The sequence below is a fragment of the Mustela erminea genome, chromosome 9 (genome assembly GCF_009829155.1).
Source record: "Mustela erminea isolate mMusErm1 chromosome 9, mMusErm1.Pri, whole genome shotgun sequence".
NCBI lineage: Eukaryota > Metazoa > Chordata > Mammalia > Carnivora > Mustelidae > Mustela > Mustela erminea.
The window spans coordinates 83,039,859-83,059,787 of NC_045622.1; the positions used below are offsets into that span (position 1 = coordinate 83,039,859).

Below are 19,929 nucleotides of genomic sequence, written 5' to 3' on the forward strand. Positions count from 1 at the left end.
AAAAAATTAACCACATAACTTAGACCTTTAATTTTTCATTCATGCATCAAAAAATGTATTGGGGATCATCTAAGATGTTCCAGACAATTCTAATTGATGTCTCATCTAATTAAAAAGGAACAATTTTAAGATTAGTAGTTTTTTAAAATGTGTGTAAAACCTGTGTTGTGTCACAACATAAAAGACTTAGTTCCTCTCAGAGAATCAACATTCTAAAAAGATAAAATTGAATTAGCTTGGGATATTTTTGCTTGTGTGTGAAGTATCTTTAATCAATGTGGAGAATTATGAACAGTGGTTTTATCATAGCCTGATGTAGTATTATCTTAAACTAGATCTATTGGGCAAAGAAGAATACATTTGAGGAACTCTCCAAAAACCAAAATGAGATGACAAAAGAACTTAGACAAATCTCCTATATTTTAGTTGCAGAACTCACTTACTGTGTATCTTTCTTTCATTTATTTATTTATTTATGCATTTTCTAAATATCAATTGATGGTTTACTATATTCCAGGCACAGTGGTAGACACTGGAAATAAAACTGAACTAGACAGAATACTCTTCCACAACAAATTTCCAGAAAATCTTCAGAAATTTACTGAGAAATAAACTGGCAATTACAGTAGTATAAATACAATAGCAACAGAGTACTGGGTATGACATGATGACAGAGGAGAAGAACCTAACTTAGAAATGCAGTATAATGAAAATAGACTCAAAATGGATGAAGGACCTCAATGTGAGAAATGAATCCATCAAAATCCTTGAGGAGAACACAGGCAGCAACTTCTTCTACCTCAGGTGCAGCAGCTTCTTCCTAGGAACATCGCCAAAGGGCAAAAATGAACTATTGGGACTTCAAGATCAAAAGCTTTTGCACAGCAAAGGAAACAGTTAACAAAACTAAAAGACAACTGACAGAATGGGAGAAGATGTTTGCAAATGACATATCAGATAAAGGGCTAGTATCCAAAATCTATAAAGAGCTTAGCAAACTCAACACCCGAAGAACAAATAATCCAATCAAGAAATGGGCAGAGGACATGAACAGACATTTCTGCAAAGAAGACATCCAGATGGCCAACAGACACATGAAAAAGGGCTCCACATTACTCAGCATCAGGGAAATACAAATCAAAACCACAATATGATACCACCTCACACTAGTCAGAATGGCTAAAATTAACAAGTTAGGAAATGACAGATGCTGGCAAGGTTGCAGAGAAAGGAGAACCCCCTACACTGTTGGTGGGAATGCAAGCTAGTGCAACCACTCTGGAAAACAGCATGGAGGTTCCTCAAAAAGTTGAAAATAGAGCTACCCTACAACCCAGCAATTGCACTACTGGGTATTTACCCTTAAGATACAAACATGGTGATCCAAAGGGGCATGTATACACCCAAATGTTTATAGCAGCAATGTCCACAATAGCCAAATTATGGAAAGAACCTAGATGTCCATCAACAGATGAATGGATAGAGAAGATGTGGTATATATATACAATGGAATACTATGCAGCCATCAAAAGAAGTGAAATCTTGCCATTTGCGATGATGTGGATGGAACTAGAGGGTATTATGCTTAGCGAAATAAGTCAATCAGAGAAAGACAATTAACTTATGATCTCCCTGATATGAAGAAGTGGAGATGCAACATGGGGGGCTTGGGGGATACGAAAAGAATAAATGAAACAAGATGGGATCGGGAGGGAGACAAACCATAAGAGACTCTTAATCTCACAAAACAAACTGAGGGCTGCCCCGGGGGAGGGATGTAGGGAGAGGGTGGTGGGGTTATGGACATTGGGAAAGGTATGTGCTATGGTGAGTGCTGTGAAGTGTGTAAACCTGGTGATTCATAGACCTGGACCCCGGGGGCTAATAATACATTATATGTTAATAAAAAATTAAAAATTAAAAAAAGAAAAAAAAAAAGAAATGCCATGTAGTGGAGCTGAAGCCTCCATAGGGGTTAGGGCAGTAAAGGAAGTGTAAAAGGACAAGGTAGACTGTATATACAAAACTTAAGGACTAACAGAACATGATATCTGGGGGATAAAGAGAGGGAAGTATTAATTGTTCCCAGGTTTGTAGTTTGAGCAACTGGGTGGATGGTATGGCCAGTCACAAAAATAAATATTTGTGGAAGAAGTGTAAATGAAAGAACAGATGATCAGAGACGATCTTGTTAAGCCAAGGTCTCAATTGTTTCATTTTTTTCTATCTGCAAAACAATTGTCCTGGCAGCAGTTAATTCCCCACTGCAATGACCACTCTATAAAACAACACAATTCCATATAAGTGTGCATCTGTTTCTATGCACTCTATTCTCTTCAATTGTTGATTTCCCTACTCTGCACAGTACCATGCTGCCTTGATTATAATACATTTATATCTATTAAAGTTTGATATCTAATAGAGCAACTACCCCACCTTGTTATTCTTCTTTGGAAAATGGCTCTTATTAGCCCTTTGATATTTCATATACATTTATAAATCAGCTTGCTTAGTTTTCTAACAGTCTGTGTGGGATATAAATGTTCTGCAGAGCTTCCTATCAATCTTATTTTGTTAAGATTTTTTTCTTGAATGTTCACTGAATCACGGAAGGGTCTATTTTCTGCATTTATTGAGATGTGTTCATATGATTATTTATCCTTTCAGTGGCTATGTGTTAATTATATTAATTGATTTTTTTGAGATGTTAAACTAATACCCATTCCTGGACCAATCCAAATTGGTCACAATGTATTATCTTTTTTTATAGATTGCTGAATTCAACTTGTTACTATTTTCTTTAGGATTTTTACATGTATGTTCATAAATGAAATTAACATTCTATTTCTTATATGCACCTTGTCAAGGTTTAGTATTAAGTTTACCCCAGCCTCAAAAAATGAGTTAGAAACTGTTGCTTCTTTTTGTATTCTGAAAAACTTGCTACTTATACCTTTGGTAGAATTTGCCAATAAAACCATTTGATATTGGTATTCTCTTTGTGGGGAGATTTTAACTATTGATTCTGTTTCTTCTACAATTATGGGCTTCCTTATGGAAGAGTCATTCCATAGTGAATCTTGATTCCATCCTAAGTTCCTTAAGTGTGTGAACTTGACCATTCATCTAAATTATAATATTTATTAGCACAAAGTTACTAATCCTTATTATCTTCTTAATCTCTCAGTATCTATATTTTTATCTTTCCTTTATTTTTAGTATTATTTACCTCTACCATTTCTTTCTTAATCAGTGTAGCCAGCTATATCCATTTTATTAATGTTTTCAAAATGAGTGTTTTACTTTGTTGATTCTGTTTTGTATGTATCAAATATTGTATCAGTTTCTGTTCTTATAATTCCTATTTCCTTCTTTTTAATTCTTTGAGTTTATTTTGCTATTATTTTCCTAACCTTTCGAATTGGAAGCTTAACACATTAATTTTTAGCCTATTTTCTTTTGTTATTTAAGTATTTTAAGTTCATACATTTCCTTCAAGTATGCTTTAGCTGTATCTCACACGTTTTGCTTTGATTGTAAATACAGTATTTCCTTTTTAGTATATGTGCTGCCGAAACGAGCACTACAGTATTTCCTTTTTAGATGTTCATCATGATTTCTTCTTTGTCTCGTGAGTTAAAATGTTTATTTAGATTTCTCAATATAAGTCTTTTTCTATTTATTTATTTGTTTGTTTGTTTGTTTGTTTTTGACATAATCAGTCAGCAAAACCTGCTTCTACTTTCAAAATATATCTACAACCCATCTGCTCTTCATCACCTCCACCACCCTGGTCCACTAGTTTCTCTCACCTACAAATTGCAAAACCCTTCTAACTACTTATTCCTACTTCCACCTCAGCCCCTTTCTACTCCATTTTCACAATGACCTTACTATTGTTTAAGTCAGAGCACATCACTTCTGACTCCAAAGCCTTCAATGGCTTCCCATCTTAATAAGAGCTAAATGTTTTAGCTGTACCCAAACTTTTCTCTCTCATCTTATCTCCCACTGCCCTTTCCCTCACTCACACTGCTGCTGCCATAATTACCTCATTGTTCCTCATTGTACCTCATTTCAGGTTTTTTTGCAATTCTTGGCACGCTCTTGCCCTAAAGAGCTGCTTGTTCTACGATCTTTACTCAAGTATCACCTCAATGAAGTCTTCCCAGGTCAATCAAAAATTGCAAATCCTGTCCTTCCTCACCTGCTCCCTACAACATCCCCTACACCCAGTCTTTGCTTCTATTTTCTTCTTCACTCTTATCACTGACTAACATTCATAAGAGCATCCTGTGAAGAGGCAAAGAGCTTGGGCTGTAGAGTTAGACTTTCTGAATTTGAATTTTTGACCCATCATTCTTGTTGTGTAAACTTGGGCAAAACTTTGACCTAAAAGAGATGGAAGTTGACAGAAAAATTCTTTCTTTTTTCTCCTCCAGAAGATCACTATTTAAATGGCTTCTTGGAGGACAGCTTGATAGTACATTCTTATATTGGCTCCCCTTCCTTTCCTGCTTATCCCTGAGACTGCGCATCCTAATAAGGGAGTAGCACATAAGCCATTTCCCTCAGGTTCTGTCTTCTGAGGGGCCCAGGCAAAGACACCACAATCCACATGAACTATAAATGGAAGAAGTTTCCTAAAGGGGATATGGGTACCAATACCCAGAGGAAGAAGAAATTCAGAATACACAGGCAGAAAGCTCAGACTATCACTACAGGGGTTGTTCTACTGTCCTAACAGTGTCTAACTGACATGACAAAGATGAAGTTACAGGTGGGTTCTGGAGACATGCTGGCCTGTTAGACTAATACAGACCAAGATGCATGGTCATTCGTTTATGGAAAAGGAGACCATTTTTTAAAAGCTAGTAAAATATGAAAAAATTACTAATTTATTTTCTCAAAAAGTTTTTAGAATCTTGCAATTATATTGAAAAATCAATCATATAGTACAAAAAAGGCGCTTTAGATAAGTTACAAACAAAGTCTGAAGCTTGTGGAAATTAAATATTCTGAGATGCATCCAAATATAATGTTCTAATTTGTTTGTGAAATCAGTGAGTAAATAACATTAATTGCATTTAATTAGGAGAAAGCAGTATACATAAATGTTTAAAAATCTCATGAGTAGAGTCCTTGCCAGTTTAGTGTTTTTTTGTTTATAATAATATAATATTTTGTTTAGTAAACACATTCATAACAATGGCATACAATGAAGCTAACTTATCACACTTCTAAACAAGCAAAATTTGAATTAATAAAGCTTTTCCATATTCCTGGCCTTCACTGAGGACCATTTACCTGTATGGAATTTAAGTTGCAAAGGGCAACTATAAAGTGCCTATATATATATATAGATAGATAGATAGATAGATAGATATACTAGATATATATATCTAGTATATAAATACTATAATACTTATAATACTTTAAATACTATGAAGTGTTTATAGAGACATGTATCTATTATTATGAATTGAGAAACATCAGACCACTCTCCCTTACTAGAACTACTGGAAAGAAATATGTTATGACAAACTCATTATATAGTTTCATTTGGGATGTTCCAGTTATTCAAGATTTCACTTAATGTAAGGGATGGTGAAAGAATGGATTTGCATAACTTAAGAAGTAAGTTGGTACCTTACCTGTAGCTCTTTTACAACAAAGATATTAAGCATTTCAGAGAAAATCAACATTTGCACGAGTTTTAGACATAAATCATCATGAAACTAGAGCTGGATAAATGGGAGAGATGGGGCAGAATAGCCTTCTCATTAAAAAACTGCTGTCACATTAACTGGAAGTCCTAGCCATAGCAATTAGATAAGAAAAAGAAATAAAAGTTACCCAAATTGATACAGAAGAAGCAAAACTTTCACAGTTTGTGGATGACATAATACTCTACATAGAAAACCTAAAATACTGCACCAAAAAACCTGCTAGAAATGGGATGCCTGTGTGGCTTAGTTGGTTAAGCATCTGCCTTCAGCTCAGGTCATGATCCCAGGGTTCTGAGATTAAGCCACATGTCAGGCTCCCCAAGTCTGCTTCTCCCCTGCTTGTATTCTCTTGCTACCCTCTCTCTCTCTCAAATAAATACATAAAATCTTTTTAAAAATCTGCTAGAATTGATAAACAAATTCAGTAAAGTCACAGGATAACAAAATTCATTAACAGAAATGTTTCATTTCTATATACTAATAATAAAGCAGGAGAAAAAGAAATTAAAAAAATAATCCCAATTAAAATTGCACCAGAATAATAAGATTCCTAGGAATAAACCTAACCAAAGAGGTAAAAGACCTGTACTCTGAAAACTATAGAACACTGATGAAAGAAATTGAAGATGACACAAAGAAATGGAAAGACATTCCATGCTCATGAATTGGTAGAACAAACATTGTTAAAATTTCTATACTACATGAAGCAATCTACACATTTAATGTATTCCCTATCAAAATACAAACAGCATTTTTCACAGAACTAGAACAAATGTTCCTAAAATTTGTACAGAACCCCAAAAGATCCCAAATACCTAAAGCAATCTTGAAAAAGAAAAGCAAAGCTTGAGTTATCACAATTCTAGACTTCACGTTATATTAAAAAGCCATAGTGACAAAATGGTATGGTACTGACACAAAAATAGACACACAGATCATGGAATACAACAGAAAACCCAGAAATAAACCCACAACTATATGGTTAATTAATCTTCAACAAAGCAGGAAAGATTGTCCACAGGGAAAAAGTCTCTCCAGCAAATGGTGTTGGAAAAACTGGACAGCAACATGCAAGACAATGAAATTGGACCCGTTTCTTACACCAAACACAAAAATAAATTCAAAATGGATTAAAGACCTAAATGTGAAACCTGAAACCATAGAAACCCTAGGAGAGAACAGGCAGTAACTTCTCTGACATCAACTGTAGCAACTTTTTTCTAGATATGTCTCCTAAGGTAAGAGAAACAAAGCAAAAATAAATTATTGGTATTGTATCAAAACAAAGAGCTTTGCACAGCAAAGGAAACAATCAACAAAACTGAAAGGCAACCCATGGAATAGGAGAAGATATTTGCAAACATATCTAATAAAGGGTTAGTATTCAAAATATAAGAAGAACTTCTAAAACACCCAGAAAACACCCCCCAAAAAACAAATAATCCAGTTAGAAAGTGAACAGAACACATAAACAGACATTTCTCCAAAGAAGACATACAGATGGCCAACAGGGACATGAAGAGATGTTCATCCCCACTAATCATCAGGAAAATGCAAATCAAAACTACAAGAAGATACCACCTCACACCTGTCAGAATGGCTAAGATCAACAACACAGGAAACAACAGATGTTGGCAAGGATGCAGAGAATTATAAATAATGGTTAGCTAAGTCGTAAGGTTGGAAGATTAAATCTGTAATAAATTTAATACATATGCTTATAGTGACCAAAATGTTCTGAATCCCCACAACATGAAGGTCACATTTCCTAACTGCAGCTTATTTACCTGGAAAGTTCTTTCAAGTAAAACTTATTTGCATTTCATTATATACTGATAATATCATCTTTTTGCTTAAAAAAATCAATTCTGTAGAAACAGGACTGGAAGAAAATATGGTTCCTTCAGATAGAATGGATCCAGACTTTAAATGAAACAGATTGTATCTGAGTAAGAACTATCTGAGTTCCCTGCTTGGTAAGTATTTTATTCTCTTCCTCAAACATGGCAAGAAGTAACTGTACTCAGGCTGAGTCATTTTGAAATACATGGTCTATTTGTCTTACTTTAGCTAATTTAGTGCCTTAGTCCTTTCCCTTGGTTTAAAAGTGAGGACCAGAGTTTTGTTGGGGTAGTCTTATCCCTCCACCCAAAAGCTATTATTCTGTTTGAATGGCAATAGAACTTTGGAGTAGTCATTTCTATTCCTAAGACCATTTAGTTGTCAAATTTCAGGTCATTAGCAAAATGTACCTTTTTAATGGTAAATTTTAAAGGAACCAAGTTAACTTAGGTTTCCTAATATAATTACCATACATCATTTAATTAACTAACCAAATTACTTTATTTATATACTGAAATTTGAAAATGCAAGCACAATATCTGCAATGAAATTTGCAATAATTATAATTTTTTCTCTTTTCCTATATAAGAAAGAATACTTCCTTGTGAAGCATCCCTGTCTACCTCCCACTCCACTGGGTGGTGAAAACTTGATATTCCAATAAGAGCTGTTCCAGTTTCTTCCAACTTAAAACAGCATTTTTTATTTGTTTTTTTTTTAAGCTATATCCTTTTATATACAAACTTAGTCAAATTGAAGTTTCAAATTTCTTACCAGAACTGTTTTTTTTTTTTTTTTAAGGAATATGCCTCCTCCCTTCTGCTTCCCAGTGTGGTTTCTGGTTGATGAAAATTCAACAAACTGTATACCCTTGGAATAGGGGTCCATGGTCTATATATGAGCACTTGGCCTTGATCCTCTGAGGCCTCTAAGTATGTGCCTCTTGTGGTCTTTGGCCACTGGGAAACCTGCTCGCATCTGACCACCGCTAGTTAAGGTATAAATTATCCTGCCTGCTCTCTCTGTTTTAGACTCTGTTTTCCCTGAACTCTGAAGAAAAATCTACAATTAGTGCAATTCACAGTTTTGTGTTTTTGTTTTTTTTTTTTTTTCTTGGCTTATTCTGGGTCTATTGGTCTCTCAGCGCCATTTTTCCACCCTTGGCTCCATGTTGGTTTTCACTAGTGTTACAAACCCAAGTCTCAGACTTAATTCACCTAGCCACTGGTCAGGGTGCCCAACCCTCAGCCTCTGGTATTTTTTTGTTTTTAAAGATTTTATTTAATCATTTGACAGGGAGAGATCACAAGTAGGCTGAGAGGCAGGCAGAGTGAGAGGAAGTGAAGCAGGCCCCCTGCTGAGTAGAGAGCCCGAGGTGGGACTAGATCCCAGGACCCTGAGATCATGACCTGAGCCGAAGGCAGTGGCTTAACCCACTGAGCCACCCAGGCACCCCCAGCCTCTGGTATTTTGAAGAACTCTTTTCTCACTCAGTGAAACTCAGCTATCTAAACCGTTGCTTTACTGCTAAATATAAGAACATCTAAATGTAAGTCTAAATATAAGAACATCTTTGGGGCCTAAGTAATGACTTCTTGGTTTCAGACTCCATCTATCTTTTTCCTAAAGTGCTAAGACTCATTTAATCAGCAAGGAGGCATAGGAAATTATGATTTAAGGGGAAAAGGAAAACTTGATTGAACCCAGAAAACATGACAAAACAACTAAAAAATCAGGAGAAAATAATTTTAAAAAATCTTTAGAGTGCATCATTGACATAGCAATAAAGCAAAATATACTAGGGACCCAGAGAGGTAAATGGAGTCCTGAAACTGGATTTTATTTTTAGTAAATTTGACAAACCCCAATAAACTTGAGTTTCTGTTTCCATGGTCTTGCAGGGGAAGGACACAGGAGGCAAATTTCTGGGCCTAGCCAAGGTGGGAGATCTAACAGAAAACTCCTCATAAAACAAGAGTCACAGGCTAAATTTCATGGAAAAGGCAAACCAGAAATAATACCCTCCAGGTGGCTGCAAGTAAACTAGATTTTCTCAAACATTTTCTCTTACAGAAGAGAAAAATAATCTTCATTGAGTGTCATAATACAGGCTGACCCTCACTCATTTTTTGTTTTGTTGTTGTTTTTTTTAAAGATATTTATTTATTTATTTATTTGACAGAGAGAGAGATCACAAGTCGGTGGTGAGTCATGCAGAGAGAGAAGAGGAAGCAGGCTCCCCTCTGAGCAGAGAGCCTGATGCAGGGCTGGATGCTAAGACCCTGGGATCATGACCTGAGCCAAAGGCAAGAGGCTTTAACCCACTGAGCAACCCAGGTACCCCTGACCCTCACTTCTTTAAAACACATGAGATAAAGATGAAGAGAAAATTAATTATCTGAAATAAATATGCCTGAAAGCATGATGCAAAAATGTACCATAAACAGACAAAGATGTGAAAAATATGAAAGAGAGGTTAAGAGATATGGAGGTCAAAATAGGAAGCTTTAGCTTACACATAATCAGGGTTTTCTGTAAAAAATGGAATGAGAGGATATAAGAGAGAGAATATTTGAAAATGGGTGATACATTTCCAGAAATGATGCATGATAACAATCCACAGAGTCAGGAGCCCCAAGCAGGAACAATAAAAAGAAATCCTCTCTCAGACATTTTGTGGTGAAACTGAAAAATACCAAAGGAAGGGAAAGATACTAAAAGCAGTCAGAGAAAAGAGAGATTACCCTTCAAATGTTTAACAGTTAGAATGATAGATGACTACCAGATAGCAATAATGGATGTTAGAAGTCTGTGATGACATCTTCCATTTTCTATGTGAAAATACCTTATATAAAGGAAGGGAAAAGACATTTTCATATAAGTAAAAACTGAAAGAGTTTGCTACAAGTAACTAAAAGAAAGATATATGAGGTTGAAAGAAAGTAATCACAGGTGGAAGAAATGAGACATAAGAAGGGGTGCCAGACTGGCTCAGTCCATTAAGCATCTGTCTTTGGCTTAGGTCATGATCCCAGAGTCCTGGGATCAAGTCCTGCATCAGACTCTCTGCTCAGTGGGGAGCCTGCTTCCCCTTCCTCTGCTGTTACCCCTGCTTGTTCTCTCTGGCTCTCTGTGTCAAATAAATAAATTTTTTTTTAAAAGGAATTATAATAAGAAAGAGGAAAAACAGGGCCAAATCTAAATAAATATTTGCTACCCAAAACAATTTAATATTTTGTGGATGCTTTTAAAACAATAAAATTCTTAACATCTTGAGGAAACTCCATGCTATTTTCCAGAATGGCTGTACCAGCTTGCGTTCCCACAACAGTGTAAGATGGTTGCCCTTTCTCCACATCCTCACCAACACTTGTTGTTTCCTGTCTTGTTAATTTTGGCAATTCTAACTGGTCTAAGGTGGTATCTCATTGTGGTTTTGATTTGTATTTCCCTGATGGCTAGTGATGTTGAACATTTTTCATGTGTCTGTTAGCCATTTGTATGTCTTCTTTGGAGAAGTGTCTGTTCATGTCTTCTGCCCATCTATTGACTGGATTGTTTGTTTTTTGGGTGTTGAGTTTGAGAGGTTCTTTACAGATCTTTGATGTCAGCCCTTTATCTGTGATGTCATTTGTAAATATCTTCTCCCATTCCCTTGGTTGCCTCTTAGTTTTGTTGACTGTTTCCTTTCCTATGCAAAAACTTTTTATCTCGATGAATTCCTGAAAGTTTATTTTTGCTTTTGTTTCCTTTGCCTTTAGAGACATGTCTTGAAAGAGGTCACTGTGGCCAGTGTCAAGGAGGTTATTGCCTATGTTTTCCTCCAGGGCTTTGATGGATTCCTGTGCCACATTTAGGTCCTTCATCCATTTTGAGTTTATTTTTGTGTACGGTGTAAGAGAATGGTCCAATTTTATTTTTCTGCATGTGGCTGTCCAATTTTCCCAGCACCATTTATTGAAAAGACTGTCTTTTTCCCACTGGATATTCTTTCCTGATTTGTCAAAGATTAGTTGACTGAACAGTTGAAGGTCCATTTCTGGGGACTCTATTCTGTTCCACTGATTAATGTGTTTGTTTTGTGCCAAGATCCCTTTCAACAGATGAGTGGATAAAGATGTAGCTCATATATACAAAGCAATATTGCTCAGCCATCAGAAAGGATGAATACCCACCATTTGTATCAAGCATGGATGGAACTAGAGGGTATTATTCTAAGTGAAATAAGCAGAGAAAGATAGCTATCATACGTTTTCACTCATATGTGCAACATAAGGAATAGCATGAAGGACCATAGGGAAAGGGAGGGGAAATTGAAAGGGAAGAAATAAAAGAGGGAGAAAGACCATGAGAGACTCTGGACTCCAACAACCAAACTGAGGGTTACAGAATGGAGGGGATGAGGGGATGGGGTAGCTGGGTGATGGGTATTAAGAAGGGCACGTGTGGTGGTGGTAAGCGCTGGGTGTTACAGGCAACTAATGAATTGTTGAAAACTACATCAAAACTGATGATGTACTATATGCTGGCTTACTGAACATGATAATATAAATAAATAAATAAATAAATATATAAATAAATAAATAAATACAAAAAGATAAAATTCATGACAATAATAGCACTTGTTACAAATCATTTGATTGAAGTTAAGGTTTTCTAATGTTCTTGATTATTTGGGAGAAGAGTAAATACATTTGTTAACTTTAGATTTTGATCTTTTACATATGCAAGCTGCAACATTCAAAGTAATAACAAAAAAAGAGTGGAAAAGAAGTAATAACAAAAAAAATGGAAATGGAGTGTACAATTTCCAAACAAAGAGAAAAAAAAACAATCTAAAAGAACATAAGAATGAGAAAAAAAGAAACATAGGAAAGGCAGGACAAATAGAAAGCAAATAATAATCTAAATATATCTGTTAAGGCAATAAATAGACAAGACCAAATCCTTTAGTTTGGAGATAAAGTTTGTCAGATAATTGTTTTTATATTAACTATTTGCTGATTATTAGAGACCCTTCTAACAGAAAGATATAAAAATATAGAAATAAAAGAATGGAAAGAAGATATATTAAGCAAATAATAATAATAATAATAATTAGCTGGCCTATTTCTATTAATATTGCATAACTGAGATTTTTTTCCTAGAGATAGAAGAGTCTCTACATAATGATAAAAGTTTCAATTCACTAGGGAGAAATTATTTCTAAATATGTATGTGTCTAAGAACTAAATTTCAAAATATATAAAGTAAAATTTGACAGACTACAAGAAGAAATAAGTTCATTTTCATAATGAAAGACTTAAATACATCTTTCTAATGAATCGGTACGAAAGCAGAATTAATTGATCTCTTGCACCTAACAAATATAATTTAAAAGATTCATGGAAATTTTCAAAAAAAATTGAGCACATACTGGGCCTAAAAGAAAATCTCAACAACCACCTTTTATACTAAAGATACAACCTCATTAAGTTGTCCACTGGGAAGAACCGGCCACATGTAGGTAAGCTTGTTCCAGAGTGGGTTTTCAACTCTGGAATGTTTCCACTGGCCTGGCTTATTAGTCCCTTCATGTTTTATGGCCCATCTAAAACAAAATAAGAGACAAAAAGGAATTTAGTAAGATTAAATATCACTTCAAAATATTTTTAAAAATCAGGAAAAATTGGTAGTGTCATGACTAACAGTGGAATTTGAAGTAAAAGTCAGTAAATAACCATTTTATAATAAAAATGACATAAATAACAATGCTAACAGAAAAAAAATCAAATAAAACTTTTTAGACATTCAAAGAGAAACTGACATAAACACAATTATTGTGAGAGACATCATTACAAGACCAACAGAGATAAACTGCCCAGTAAATTTTTCTAGGGTAACAAATAAGGATATGAAATATCTGACTGGTATAACTAATAAATATTAGTATTATTATTTATATACATTGTAGCCTACTAGCAAAAAATATCTTTCTCAAAAATTCTTTGAACATTTGTAGTATTTGTCACATACTAACAATGTAAACTTAAATACAGTTTTAAAATGAAAATTAAAAAGCCACATTTTGTGGAAAATAATAGAATAAAACTAGATATAAATAGAAGTTTAAATTTACAACTCCAATAACATTATTAAAAAAACACATTCTTGGGGCACCTGGGTGGCTCAGTCAATTAAGCGTCTGCTTTTGTTTAAGTGTCTGCATTAGGCTAGGGCCTAGATGCCAGGGTCCTGGGATCAAGCTCCCATCAGGCTCCCTGCTCAGTGGGGAGCAGGGAGCTCCCCTTAAATCCTTAAAACAAACAAAACACATTCTCTCTCCCCAAATACTATTATATCATGTGAAGAAAAAAATATATGATCAATAGCTGTTTAGAAAGCAGTGAAAGTGTATAATCTAGAATTATATTCAAAGGTTAATTCATAATGTTAAGCACTTTTTTTATTAAAAGTGAAGTTGAGAAGAACTAATAAACATTCAAGTCAATTATTTTAAAATATATATAAAATTGTGCCATGGAAAATAGATGAAAAGAAATAATATCCAAATAGAAATAAATAAATTAGAATATAGAACATCAGTAGACTGGTTCAAAGAAATGTTTTTGTTTTCTTTTTCTTTTTTTTTTTTTTTTATTTTCAGCGTAATATTATTCATTGTTTTTGCACCACACCCAGTGTTCCATGCAATCCATGCCTTCTCTAATACCCACCACCTGGTTCCCCCAACCTCCCACCCCCCCGTCCCTTCAAACCCCTCAGATTGTTTTTCAGAATCCATAGTCTCTCATGGTTCACTTCCCCTTCCAATTTCCCTCAACTCCCCTTGTCCTCCATGCTATTTGTTATGCTCCACAAATAAGTGAAACTGTATGATAATTGACTCTCTCTGCTTGACTTATTTCACTCAGCATAATTTCTTCCAGTCCCGTCCAAGTCGCTACAAAAGTTGGGTATTCATCCTTTCTGAAGGAGGCATAATACTCCATAGTGTATATGGACCACATCTTCCTTATCCATTTGTCCGTTGAAGGGCATCTTGGTTCTTTCCACAGTTTGGCAACCATGGCTATTGCTGCTATAAACATTGGGGTACAGATGGCCCTTCTTTTCACTACATCTGTATCTTTGGGGTAAATACCCAGTAGTGCAATTGCAGGGTCTTAGGAAAGCTCTATTTTTAATTTCTTGAGGAATCTCCACACTGTTCTCCAAAGTGGCTGCACCAACTTGCATTCCCACCAACAGTGTAATAAGAGGGTTCTCCTTTTTCCACATCCCCTCCAACACATGTTGTTTCCTGTCTTGCTAATTTTGGCAATTCTAACTGGTGTAAGGTGGTATCTCAATGTGGTTTTAATTTGAATCTCCCTGATGGCTAGTGATGATGAACATTTTTTCATGTGTCTGATAGCCATTTGCATGTCTTCATTGGAGAAGTGTCTGTTCATATCCTCTGCCCATTTTTTATATGATCATCTGTTTTGTGTGTGTTGAGTTTGAGGAGTTCTTTATTTGACAAAATCCAGCATCCATTCCTGATTAAAATGCTTCAAAGTATGGGGATAGAGGGAGCATTCCTGAACTTCATAAAATCTATCTATGAAAGACCCACAGCAAATATCATCCACAATGGGAAAAAGCTTGCAGCCTTCCCGTTGAAATCAGGAACACGACAAGGATGCCCACTCTCACCACTCTTGTTCAACATAGTATTAGAAGTCCTAGCAACAGCAATCAGACAACAAAGAGAAATAAAAGGTATCCAAATTGGCAATGAAGAAGTCAAACTCTCTCTCTTCACAGATGACATGATTCTTTGTATGGAAAACCCAAAAGACTCCACCCCCAAACTACTAGAACTCATACAGCAATTCAGTAACCTGGCAGAATACAAAGTCAATGTACAGAAATCAGTGGCTTTCTTATACACTAACAATGAAAATACAGAAAGGGAAATTAGAGAATCGATTCCATTTACTATAGCACCAAGAACCATAAGATACCTGGGAATAAACCCAACCAAAGAGGTAAAGGATCTGTATTTGAGGAACTACAGAACACTCATGAAAAAAATTGAAGAAGACACAAAAAAATGGAAGACCTTTCCATGCTCTTGGATCGGAAGAATAAACATTGTTAAAATGTCTCTACTGCCTAGAGCAATCTATACTTTTAATGTCATTCCGATCAAAATTCCACCGGTTATTTTTCAAAGAGCTGGAGCAAATAATCCAAAAATTTGTATGGAATCAGAAGAGACTCCGAAGTGCTAAGGAAATGTTGAAAAACAAAAACAAAACTGGGGGCATCACATTACCTGATTTCAAGCTTTACTACAAAGCTGTGATCACCAAGAGAGCATGGTACTGGCATAAAAACAGACACATAGACCAGTGGAACAGAGTAGAGAGCCCAGATACGGACCCTCAACTCTATGGTCAAATAATCTTCGACAAAACATGAAAAAATATACAGTGGAAAAAATTCTCTTCAATAAATGGTGCTGGGAAATATTTTTGAAATAAAAAATAGCAAATCTCTTGCAAATAAATCTAGAATAATATAATACAAACCAAACGGAAAATTGAGCTAAACATTTGACATAGAAAAGGTTGAAAGAGTATAGTATGCATGTGTAAGTTAATAAATGCAAAAATTTTAATGAAATAAATAATTTTTTAAACCTCATAAATTCAAATTCTGTTTCATTTGAAACAGAAAATAAAGAACATGCCCTTGCTCACATAACTTCACAGCTCATGAAAGAGATCATTTTCATGCTATATAAAATATTTTAAACTGTAAATATATAGAAAACTAATTAATTTATTCCATGAAGGAGAGATAAGCTTCATAATCAAGTCTATCACTGAAAATTTAAGAAATAATACAGTAAACAATCTGAGGGTTTTGAAGGGGCGGGGGTTGGAGGTTGGGGGAGCCAGGTGGTAGGTATTATGGAGGGCACGTATTGCATGGAGCACTGGGTGTGGTGCATAAACAATGAATTCTGTTACACTAAAAAGAAATTTTTAAAAAATTAAAGATGTAAAACTCCTAAATCCATATTAGCCAATAAAATTTAACATTATGGCAAGAGAATGATCATTATATATATTAAATCATACTAAGCCTAGAGAGGAAATGATGGACATTTATTAATATAATAAATCACTGATTAATGAGTGAGAATATAAGAAGCAACCCATCACTTATACTTTTCAAGTATATGTGATGGTCATCGGAGCCTAAAATTTTTCTGAAATTGCCCAGCCACAGTCAGAATCATTTGCAATACTCAATCTCCCATAAGCTTGATGAAAATTCTTGGAGCCTCGGCAGCAAGGGGTGGGGTGGCAGGGAAGACTTCTTCCTTACCAACATGGAACCAGGTGGAACCAAGTTGAAGTCTCTTACAAGCCATGGCATATAGCCCCTGTGTTACATTTCTCTTCTTCTCAGTGAAATCATGTTTAATTTCCCCAGTGCCTCCCAGAGTGTTAGCTACATACATCAAATACCCAACCACTTGAAACGAAGTCTAAGGAGAAATGGAAAGCTCATTCTTTCAGACAACATATCTGAACTATGGGAAAGTGAATAAATCTCAGAAGATGGTAAGCTCCTGTTGTTGCTGGTGAAAATGACGGGAATACACACGATTGGTTCACATCAATTTTTATTTTCCTGAATACCTGGCAATCCCTTAAGGATCTGCTTTTATTGCAAACCTCTCTAGTTGTAATTTTTTTAATCCACAGCTCAAGTTCTCCAGGCCCTGAAGGTGTGGAAGCTCTCTTTCTTGCTCCTCATAACCACTTCCAGACTATTGTTCCTTCATCCTTCTCCAAAGGTCTTTGCTTCAAAGCACATATTAGGAGCCCCCTTCCTTATTGAATTTATACCAGTTCTTCTGCATCCTTCCCTCTCATTTATTGAAGATCCTACCATCCTGGCTTGTTTTTGTCTCTCCCCCTCTGCTCCTGTAATCATTCAATGACTTTTAAAAATCTAAGTAGACATTCCCCCCTGGCCTCTCAGTGCTCTAATGATCTTAATTCCATTTCATATCAGCTACCATTCTCATGGACACAGACTCAAACTGGCCATTACAAATAACTGTACCACTTCTAAAATATCAATTGCAAGAAGCCCACTTTCTCACCATCATCACCATCATCTCCGTTTTCTCTAGTTCACACATTTAAATAGCCCACTATAACAATTCTTCACTCCACCAGGTGTTCCAAACCATTGTTCCTATCACCTTGTCACACTCCATACCTCCCTGCCAGGTCTACTCTTCCCTCTACACTTAGCTAGGATTCATGGTCCAGCATTACAGCCACCTTCCTTTCCTGACTCAATGCCCTACCACTCCTTCTTTGTAGTCAATTAAAAAAAAAAAAATAGAAACCAGCCCTGGTCCAATTCTTCACTTCCTCTAGGTCTATACATTAACAATGGAACAGTGGCTAAAGAAAACACATAAAAAACTATTAATGGAATCATAATAAATCAATGGAGATCAAGGAGAGTGGGAGTCAGTGTGGATCTATTACAGAGTATTTTGAGAATTTGAGGAGTTTGGGGTTCTCACAATGATTGGAGGATGTTACCTTCATTTCAACTGGCAGGGAATGAAGAATACCAAATGCTCTTCAAAGTTTGGGGAAGTCCTTCAAACAAAGAAAGTTTGTTCTGTATACCATAGACTTTCAAATTTTCCTCCAAAGATTCATGTTAGGTGAATACCCTATTTATCTGAGTCAAAATCCAAACTACCTTTTATAATAAACAAAATATTTTTGCATGATTATAATACACACCAAATTTTCTAAGAGTGCAACACCCTCCAATATTTCAAAAAAGGGAAATTTGTTCAACGCTTCATGTGTCATTTACTCTTTTGGAAAAATCCTACCACTAATGACACTACTATTCATGGTTTTTAAGTCACAGGTATAACATAACTGTATAATTTGGCATTTGAGGTTCACACATTTAGCTGATACTACAAATAGGAATACAAACCTGTAAACTTACTCGTGTTATCCAGTATAGCTGTACTGAAAACTTATACTGAAATGTATATTACTTTTATTTTTAAGTTATTTTCCTTTTACTACTATTATTATCACTAGACAGGCATTTCTTTAGAAATCATATTGGTGTGTAGTTTATCTTAACTATGAATTTTTATTTTAGTACAGTAAAGGATCATTACAAAGTATTTGTTATACAAAGGGAGCATCGGATATGATACTGCTGTCCATCACTATTTTTAAATGTACAACCACAAGCCTCAAGTGGGCCCTTAGGACTTCTGGGCCATCCCTCTGCCATCCTCCAGCCCAATGATTCCAGGCCTCTGAGAAACACACCGTTTTCTTCTCATTAAGCCTCCCATACCCTGTCATCCATTGCTCAGTGCTGCTGGAGATCTTATTTCACTGAGAAAACACAAATGTTCAAAAGAGACCTTCCTTTTCCTCCCATCAGCAAATCTTCCACTCTCTCACCCTCTAGACTCCTACACCTTGCCTGTCTTTCTGTGACAGTGGAGCAGTCTGTACTCCAGTCTAAGGTCAAAACTTCTGCTTATGGCCTAGATGCTTATCTTCTTCCACCTAGGACTTTTTTCCTGCCCTGCACTACTCATCTTCCTGTCCTCTAAGTCATTCCACCTGCATAATATCTGACAATCAGACATCTTTTTTTTTTTTTTTAAAGATTTTATTTATTTATTTGACAGGCAGAGATTACAAGTAGGCTGAGAGGCAGGCAGAGAGAGAGAAGGAGGAAGCAGGCTCCCTGCCGAGCAGAGAGCCCGATGCAGGGCTCGATCCCAGGACCCTGGGATCATGACCTGAGCCGAAGGCAGAGGCTTTAACCCACTGAGCCACCCAGGCGCCCCAAGACATCTTTTTTAAAAAGAAAAAAAAAAAAGAACTTTCTCTATACCCCACGTTTCTTTGTATTACTTTATAGCAAATTCCTTAAAAGATTCATCTCCTCTTCTTCTCTCCCTTTCTCTTAGACCAATTCTAATTAGAATTTCACCTCTGAAACTCCATTAAAACTGCCCCATCAGGATTTTCACATTGCCAAAGTTAAAACTCGTTTCTTAAGATACACCTAAACAGCAATGTCTAAGCAAAAAACATTCTTTCCTTAAATACATCCTTCACTTGACTTGGCTTCCCTTGACTTCCATGAAATCACAGTCCCTTGGTTTTCTTCTATATTAGCAGCCAAAATTGTTAGTTTCCTCTTGCTTCCCAGAGGGTGGTAAATAAATCTGATAAAAATCTAGGGCTTGCTACATCAATGGAGTTTTTAGATGTCCATT

General features: G+C 35.7%; 1 protein-coding gene across 1 annotated transcript in view; it reads right to left on the bottom strand.

The window, feature by feature from the left end:
• The window catches only part of DCDC1 (doublecortin domain containing 1), a 452,779-nt gene that overhangs the window by 79,585 nt on the left and 353,265 nt on the right, over positions 1-19,929 (bottom strand). Inside the window, 1 exon segment of the mRNA XM_032359359.1 lies at positions 13,038-13,161. Coding sequence (XP_032215250.1) covers positions 13,038-13,161 — 124 coding nt within the window.